General features: G+C 51.3%; 2 protein-coding genes across 2 annotated transcripts, besides 1 other annotated feature; one reads left to right on the forward strand and one right to left on the reverse strand.

Annotated features, from left to right (window-relative positions):
* Window positions 1-311: 311 nt before the first annotated feature.
* Window positions 312-383, reverse strand: a tRNA (tRNA-Trp).
* Window positions 384-894: 511 nt separating this feature from the next.
* Window positions 895-3,506, reverse strand: PODANS_1_17930 (uncharacterized protein; the record flags this gene model as incomplete). The annotated part of the gene is made up of 8 exons (XM_001907212.1): window positions 895-1,679; window positions 1,731-1,927; window positions 1,985-2,059; window positions 2,113-2,168; window positions 2,225-2,255; window positions 2,317-3,141; window positions 3,224-3,336; window positions 3,396-3,506. 8 exons carry the CDS (start codon window positions 3,504-3,506, stop codon window positions 895-897), a joined length of 2,193 nt encoding a protein of 730 aa, XP_001907247.1.
* Window positions 3,507-5,659: 2,153 nt separating this feature from the next.
* On the forward strand, window positions 5,660-6,454 carry PODANS_1_17940 (uncharacterized protein; the record flags this gene model as incomplete). Its single annotated transcript, XM_001907213.1, has 1 exon — window positions 5,660-6,454. The coding sequence occupies one exon, from the start codon at window positions 5,660-5,662 to the stop codon at window positions 6,452-6,454; it is 795 nt and encodes a 264-aa protein (XP_001907248.1).
* Window positions 6,455-9,136: the final 2,682 nt, after the last annotated feature.

Genomic DNA, 9,136 nt, shown 5'->3' on the forward strand with positions numbered 1-9,136 from the left:
ATTAATGACAAGGGAAATTGAAGGAAGTGTATTTGTTGGATAGTATCTTTGACCAAAAATGAAGACATTTCGAAGACGCAGAATACCTCGTCGCTTCCTCAGCAACCCCTATGCACCCCAGACATTTGTGCATTGCATACCCGTTCCGAATATGCAGCACCTCGCCTCTCCCTGCACGTCTTTGACGCTATTACTTAAGAGAAAAAGACCCTGATTTGTCAACGCATTTCCAATAATTCGTGAAGCCATCACCATGATGGTGATGGTGGGGGTGTTGAGGATTGCAAAAAAGGATCTGAATCCAAGTTGTATGACCCCAACCCGATTTGAACGGATAACCTTTCGATCTGGAGTCGAACGCGCTACCGTTGCGCCATGAGGCCTCTTGCTTGATGTGGAGTTGAGTACGAGTGTCGGTTTATGAAAAGAGCAGTTCGGAGGTGGCTGCTCCGAAAGCGCCAAAAAAAAAAACAAAAAAAAAAGTGGACGTGGTTTTCCGACAACAAAACAACAACCGGCTAGGGGAGGCGGAAAGGGGTCCGAAAAGGGGTTTGAATAACAAGGCGGTTAGTCAGCATTTTCCTGGCAAGGTGGGGGGAGGTTTCGGGGGGTGTCCGGGGAAGATGATTGGGTAATGGCGCATGGGGCTCCTTGGCACTTATAAGCGTGATCCAAACAAGCTGTTTGGTGAAGGACAGGAAAAGGGTAGTGTCAAGACAGGAGGGGGTTGATTACTTGTCTTTATACTATACAGCTGTCACTTGATCCCATCACTCAAACAACGTGAAGGTGATGTAATAAATATCCAATTCATCCTCTACTTTGGAGTCCATTCCACAATAAGTCATCGGTCCCCCCCCCCCCCCTTTTCGCGGTACTTACTTAGCTAACCGGCTAACCCCCCTCCAGACCATAAATGGCCCTCACCACCTCCCAGTGCCACGCCGTCCCCCCGTCGATAGGCTTCAAGTCCCTCAACCAGTCGAGATACAAACCCACCGTCTCCCTGGCGTCCATCTCAAACCTCTCGCCGCAAAGCGTGCTTCTTATCCTCCTCAACAGCGGCACCGTCGTGCTCAGATGTAATAACAGCAAGATACCAAAGAAGTTCTGGGTGAAGAAGAACATACAGGGCACGAGCCGCTTGTGCTTGCATGTGGGGGACATTGCCACTGGCCATTTCAGCGAGGCCTTGAGGCACTCGGCTGCGCCCAGGGCGTCGTCTTGGGTCACGCTGTCGGGGTAGTGGAGAGCTTTGTAGAGGAAGGGACGGTGGAGGAGGTATTTGGCGTAGTAATAACGAGAGCGGAGAAGCGCGACTTGGATGTCGAGGACGTAGGGGTATTGAGCCGGAGGGGAGTCGAGATCGGTGGAGAACATCAGTGGTGGTGCTGGTGTCGATACCGCTGGTAGTGATGATGGTTGACTGGTGTGAGACATGGACGGGGAGATGGGCGTGCTGGCTGGGGTGTGGGTGCTGCCGCCGAACATGTCGGTAGTAGTGCTGGGGAAGGCTCCTGGGCAATCCTCTTGCCAGCGAAGGTGAGGAGGGAGCATGCCGCGCCATTGTTCCAGTTGAAGGCCCAGCTGCTGGATCGTAATCTGGCTAAGGCTAGGGCTGTTGTTTGCCGAAGTAAAGGGGGTGGGAACACCGCCTAACTGGGCGGACATTGGTGCTGCTGTCGTAAGTTAGCAAAGGCCACGGAAAAGGATCGGGCAGAGGGAAGTACTGTTGCTGAGGGCGTGGTGAAATCCCACCAGTAGCCGCCTCAGGACAATCTGAGAGGCGAAATGCTCTTGGAAATGAGACTGTTGGTTGCTAATGACATCGTCTTCACAGAAAGGACCGCTAAAAGTCGGAAGTCCTACATTGTTCTCCATCCTCTCAAGACCTGTGAGCGGGAACCCCAGCTCGAGATTGAGAGAACTAGACGGGCTCTTGTCAGTGAACCATTTTGAGCTTTACAGACACCAGGCTACTTACGTCTCCAAGATAGAGCAATGCCAAAATGCTCTCCTGATCATGTCCACCCTCGGTGAGGATAGCTCTCCGGGGTTGCTACCCACTTTAGCAGCGATTCCATCAATTGACCCAAAACTAGGGAACCGTACCTGGTTATGAGAGCCTGAAGTGCCAAAGAGGTGGAGGCAGTCATTCTCCAAAAGTCCTGTGCGCCGATTAGCAATTTGCCTTCCAACAGATTGCAGTTTAGGAGAGACACACCATCGGATAGAAGCAGCTCCCATAATATGCACTAAACTATTGTTAAGAACTGGCTGGAATGCTTACACACGACATGGAGCAGGGTGTCCTACCTTGCGAGGGCGAATATCTGAACGTTTTCCAGACTGCACTCCGTGAGATCAAACCCCATTCTGCTTCTCGCCTCGTTGAACAAAGAAAGTCCAGGGGGGTGCGCTTTCGAGCCTCCTTTCACCCCACTCGCTCGTCCGTTGTAAACGTGCACAGGTGCCCCTTCTCTTCCTTCTAGCGATACCTCCCCGAGAGCGAATACCAGCAGGGCGATGGTCGAGGATATCGAGTTGCTGAAGCCGCTCCTGTAAAGGGATGGCAAAGTCTCCTGCATGAAGGACTGGCGATCTAGAATAGGGTAGAAGAGGTTCATAGTGTCGAAGTAAGCCTGGCTCCACATCCGAACGTTTTCCCAGGTCAAGGTCGTAAGAAGCCCAGGCGAACGCTCAGTGCGCATGGTGCCTTCGGAAGGCAGCCCTTGTGACTCTGGGCGATGGACTCCTAGCATGTGCGAGACTCCATCGCGCTCCAACGAGGAGAAGTTGACGTGTGGCAACCGCGCCTGGATCGAAGCAAACAGTTGCTGTACCGCTGGCCAGCCTAGCATCTGGTGAACAGAGGAAACATATTTGTACTGGTCCTGACCCACCGGTGCGTTTCGAGACAAATCGTGCTGCAAGTTAAATGGTGCTGCTGTCAGCGCTGGGTCAATCATCGCAGCTCCAGCCTGACTGGCATAGTCGGGTGCCTGAAGATGGGGGAAGCCAAGGGCGGAAGGGCCGGCGCTTCCCCGATGGCCTAAATCGTCCACTTTCGTTTCCAAGTTCAGCAACCGATCATCGAGGCCCTTCAACCGTTCGAGAATCTCCACTAGAGTCTTGTCTTTCCTGTACCACGCGTTAGTTGCTCACCGACACAGGAAGCAGGACAGGGCAAAGAAGAAAGGGGCAGGGGAAATGCCGAGCCTACTTGGTGGGAACGGGCTCTCGATAGTTGCATTCGAGCCTGAACTTTTGACAGGTGCCACATTTGGGACGCTGTTCATCGCATCGTTGCTTTCGACTGCGGCAGGTATCGCATGCCTGAAGACAAGGTCAGAGAACATACACTGGCCAGTGATAGGGGGGATGAGGGTCCGAACCTGTGCGGCGATGGCGCCTCTCTCCTTTCTGATATTGGAACTGGATGAGGATGCTATCGAGGGGCTGGCATCGACGGTGGCTGATGTCGGTGTCGCTGGAGGGTCGCCCATCTTCTTTAAAGAAGGGCTGACCGCGATCCAAGCCGGCCTCGGACACTACGGTCAATCCAGGATGCCCGGTGATCGGTCAAATATGTTGGTTTGGTCTCTGGGGTGCTGACACATGGAAGCAGGCCGGCAGCGGAAGCGGGGATGGGTCGACGATAGCTATGCCCAACCAACACCGACGAGGCCGTATTGGCGGCGTATGGCCCCGTCAGCCCAAAGCTGGCTTGGTGGACAGGACTCGCATCAACCATTTCCCGTCCCCCACCTTGTCTTGCGGACTAGGGCTTGGAGGGTTCAGCGATGACGGAGCAAAAGACGGAGCAGAAGACGGGAGGTACCAAACACAGCGCATGAAACGGTAAGATGGGGGTGGAACGGAGACTGATTCTGGGCACGGGAGTTATATTTTTCGGCTCCAGCAAAGACTCGTGATGTGAGTGGCCAGCCGGTCTTTTGGCTCGCAGCAATAGTTGAGGTTATGACAGGAGCGGGAGGGGGAGGGGGAGACGGAGACAGTTTTGGACACGACGTGGAAAGGTGTAGCATCTAGGGCAAGGATTCCGTACGGGGCCCTTCGGCGACATCCACGGTATCCAGGTAGAGCAAAGAGGTAGGAAGAGAGGGCGTGGGATTGGCCCGGGGGTCATGGAAGATGGAGTCTTCAGAGGGGGCTGGAGAGTTTTCCGAAGCGACACCTCTTTGGGAGGGCCCGAAAAAGTCGCATGCGCAGGGCCTTGGAACCGGCAGGACGCTACGTCATCGGGCAGGGTGTGTGCAAAGGTGCCAAGCAGTTCCGTTGGCCGTTCAGTCAAGGTTTTCTTCTGCTCGTCCCTCCATCACCATCTCAACTGAGACAGGCGTTCATCCCATGCGGTCAGCCACCATCGACATCGAGATACATCGACCCTTGAGCAGCGATGACCGGTTGCGCTGTCCGCCGTGAAAAGATGATAGCTGCTTGGCTGAGGTAACCGTGTCGGAGATAACTTGGGATCGAGCCTCGCTGGTCGTGCTATGTGTCTGTGTATGTCCAAGGGTTGAAAGGGATCCATGCCGCCCCGCTTGACTGCGGCTCCTCCCACACCCTCGGGGACTCGACAGCTGGGGTGCTTTCTTCGATGAAGATCATTTCCGCATAGAGTCAAAGCCTGAATGGTCGCAGAAGGCTGTCGAATTGGCGGTTCCTGAGTATCACTGCACGGCTCGGTGTAAGTGTCACCATGGGGCTCTCCTCTTCGCTCTGGAAAATGTTTCGACGTCAGCGATAGGTTGTCGCCCGTTAGAGGTGCATATCGAGACATTGGTAGTCGGAACAATTTGTTTTTCCGTCGACTTCACGTCATGGACTGCTAACCTGCCGTGCACGGACCCCTGCATCAGCCGTTATCTTATCCATCTTATCAAACAGTGCGACATCGTGAGCCACGTTGTCGACACGGAGACAGATTCATGCAACATGACAGGGCTGACCACAAACGACACTCGGTTTCATCATGGTTCCTCCAACGGCCAACAGCCCAACAACGTCCCAATCCGCCGGTTAACATGTGCATAGCGATCCAATACTCGGAATTGCCCACACCTACTCTGTAGTCGAGCATCCAAATCAGTGGCGGGTGGCCATTCCTCGATTGACAACACCGCGATTGTGCGTGGCCAATTAATGTGCGGAAGACAACTCTGCACCTCTTAACCATGTTGCCAAGCGGCTATCTTACAAACAGTCTTCTGTCTCAGTCCGAGTGCCCGGAATCTGGCTTGACATGTCACAGTCCGCCAGACCTCATAGGGCTGTAGGGCTGACCAAGGAATTGTCAACATCTGTAGAAAAGAGTTCCAGTGGGGTTATGCGTCCGGTCTTCTCGGTCTTTGGCGTTCAATCTCGCTCTTGTCATACAATATTGTTCCTTTCCCACGCCCTACCTTACGCCTCGCAATACAACACTGTTATTCGAGAAAATACGGTTGGGCCTTGCTCACTCAAGTAGTCATCATTGGCCATTAAACGATGATCCTGGGTATATGCGAGTCAGATAGAACCGTGAAACTCATATAAGTCGAGGCTTGTCCCCTTCAAAAAATGAAGACACCGACCTCGACACCTCAAACGACATACACAGTCCCTGCCTATTTCAGTCAACGCTCTCAACACCAACATGGCTTCAACTCAAAAGCCAACCATTGTGCATGTCAATGGCGCTTGGCACACACCGTCATCAATGACTAAACTCATCACTTCCCTTCGAGCCCTCGACTACGAAGTCCATTGTCCTCGCCTGACGTCGGTGAACGGCGCACGGCCTCCCAATTCTAGCCTAGCTACTGACTCAGAGCTTCTTCGGTCGTACGTCTCCAGCCTTGTTGAGGCAGGTCGCGAAGTCGTCATCATTATGCACTCATATGGAGGCAAAGTAGGCACCAACGCTCTGCATGGGCTCAGCCGTGAAGCCCGCTCAAAGAAGGGACTTGGAGGCGGCATTGTTCAACTGATCTATGTCTGTGCTTTTGCGCTGGCTGAGGGGCAATCCATGGCAGCGCTTATTGCAGAGTTCGGGCACAAAGAGTCGATGCCTGTTGTATTTAATATCGACGAGGATGGCGGGCTCAGTTTCCGGGATGCGAAGGGACCACTTATTGGGGATGATCTCGGCGAGTCAAACGAGGAAGAGGTGCAAGCGTATCTCGACTCACTAGTGTCGGTTTGGAATGGACTTTGTACGAGGGATACCGTTACAGGTCCGGCTGCTTGGAAAGAAAACCCGGTTGCCTATGTCTATTGCACGAAAGACAACATGGTGCCATTTGAATACCAGAAGTCGTTGGTGGCGAATATCGAGAAGGAAGGGAGGGAAGTAAAGACGTTTGTTTTGGAAACTGGTCATTGTCCCAACGTCACGGCCACAAAGCAGCTGGTGGGCGTGATTGATGAGGTCATTGTGGGAGCAAACTGATGGTGTTTAGCTGCCATCTCTGGAGTTTGAAGAGCAAAATGCAGTACTATGGTATCACTCACAGAATCTACCTTAGCTCTCATCTGTTTGATGCCCTGGTTTGTGTTCCACAAGTTTCTAGACCGGAATTCACCCGACTGACGCAAAATCGACAAATGACTCTCGAATTAAAGCCATAGTCTTTTGTGTATATTTACACTTCCTCTTCAGCCAACAAAATCAAGACACCTAAGTCTTTCTGAGTTGCTCCCTGCCAGGCCACTCCAATTCAAGCAACGCCCCATAGTGGAATATGAATGCGCCATTGCTCCGAGTTCAGGTTCGGGTTCGAAGATGCCCGGATTATGAAATAACTATCCTACCTTATTGCTCTCAGTGAATACTGAAGAGTTACTTGTGTCGTTTACGTAAGTGACTCTGAGCAGGAGCAATGCGTCGACAGCAAGTCACCAACATGTTCACTTGACATTAGCATATTGGGACTGTCTCAAACCTTCACCAGATACCTTGGATATCCACTATGATAGCATTACTATCGGTCTAGTTGGGTGAATAGCTCATTGCTTTATTCTGACAGTCAGCCAACTTGCTCCTGAGTCCCTGACATAAACTTATAAAATATCTCTTCTCGGAATCAAACCCAGATCTCGAACTCTTCTCTTCTTCCTTTCCATCAAGCTACAGAATACCAATTATCACTTGGTAACGACATCGCACCGAGATCTAACCCTCTCACAATACCAGTGTATTCTAGCAGCTCTACTCGACTCGCCAGGATGTTCACCATCATTATCAACATGCACGTTGCCTTCAATAATCTTATTGAATGCAGCGGAGTTCACACATTCAAAGACAGAGCTGAGCTTTTCGCCGAGTCCGAGTATGTCACAGAACCTGAAGCTGTCACCGAGCCCCGGGGCATCTTGACTCAGGCCAAAGAATTGTCTCTCGAGGGAGACTTGGCAAGCGAGATCATCGCTGGGCAGACGGACAGCACGATTGATAACGCTCCAAAGACTTTTGCAGCTGTCAACCCAACAGGTGGCCACGAGACTCTGGCCACCTCCACTGACAACACTGGGGGCGCCAAGAATGCCGGGAGAACAAGAAAGACCTGCAAGACTCGTAGGTTGGATGACCAGGAAATGGACCACATGTGGATCTGGTCCACCACCACCACACCAGCCACACAACCTTGTTGAGATTACCCCTGAATGATCACACTGGCCACAACAAGACTAATATTGGGTCAATTTCTATGGGAGTTATACCAAAATGTAGCTCAATCACTGTCAGAGTCAGACATTGCATCTGCTTCTCGCTTGCGCCTGGTTTGAACCCGATGACGTGCGCTGCGCCGCACAGGCTGGGCTGGCTCTAGCTGCTCCACATCCTCCTTAGCTACCACTTCTTCCTCCACCACCCTCCCTTCAATGCGGGCCTCTTCCAGTTCACAGAGTCTCACAAACTTGGAATTCGAGTCTTCTCTATTCAACTTGCGCCTTTTCTTGCTTCCTGGGCCTTCTGGGCGTTCTGTTGGTGCCTTGCCGTATCAGCTTTGTGGATGGATGCCTCAGATCTCAGTGTGAGTATAGTACTGGTGAGAGTCCTTGCCGCAAGCCGTTTTCCGGCCGGCGTATAGTTCTTAAGTAGGTCCCTGACCTTCTTGGCCACCTGGGAATCCCCCACGGTATAGAAAGTAGGTGTTTTTGAAGAGAGATCCAACGGCACCACAGGGACTACTACCTGGCTTGAAAAAAGCGGTTTGCGCCTACGTATGGGCCATAATCCTGTCCCACGCCAGCCGCCGGTAATATTTTCTTTCTTAAAGCCCTACTTACGGGCAAAGTTATATAGCCGGACTAAGTCGACTTTACCGTTAGGCGTATAGTTAGTAAGGGCGTCGTTCACAGCTATAAGCCTCTTATACGCCTTTTTTACGCTAGAAAAGTAATTAATATTAAGGGGTTGAAGGACGTAAGAGCAGCGGGGGGGTAGGAAAAGAAGGTAAATATTACTCCTATAGTACCGGATTATAAAGTCGTTAGTAGTATATAAGCTATAGCTATTATAAATAAAAAGACGGGGTTCTAATAGATCCTTAGGTTTAATCTTTAATATAAAAACTTCTTTAAGCTAACCAATAGTAAAGTTATTACTAATTTAGTTATTTTTTAATATAGCTATATACTAGTCTTTATTTAATTAGTCCTTAAACCATTACTTTTAAAAGTCTTTACCTTTAAAGATAATTCCGGAGGGAAGGACTCTTCCATCTTATAAAATACACTTAAGTATAGTGTCACAACCCTGGTACAGGACGGTTGTGGGGCCACGGGAATAAGGGGCCAATCGGGAGAACGTATAGGGGAGCCAATCACAGTGAAGGCAGAGTGATCAGTGTGATCAGGGCACTGAGCAGACTGAGTAGAGTGATTAGTGTGATCAGGGCACTGAGCAGACTGAGCAGAGGTGATCAGTGTGATCAGGGCACTGAGCAGACTGAGCCGAGGTGATCAGTGGCCTTGGGAGACTGATCACGGCTTGGCACAAGGACTATATATACGGAGGAACTGGCTGGTGTAGATAGACAGTTCCGCAGTATGCAATTCAAGCTTGTATTCACGGCATCTTGTGTTTACATCGAGACATCTAGTGGTCCACTGTAGCTGCACCGAACCA

Source organism: Podospora anserina, chromosome 1, assembly GCF_000226545.1.
Source record: "Podospora anserina S mat+ genomic DNA chromosome 1, supercontig 4".
NCBI classification, from domain to species: domain Eukaryota; kingdom Fungi; phylum Ascomycota; class Sordariomycetes; order Sordariales; family Podosporaceae; genus Podospora; species Podospora anserina.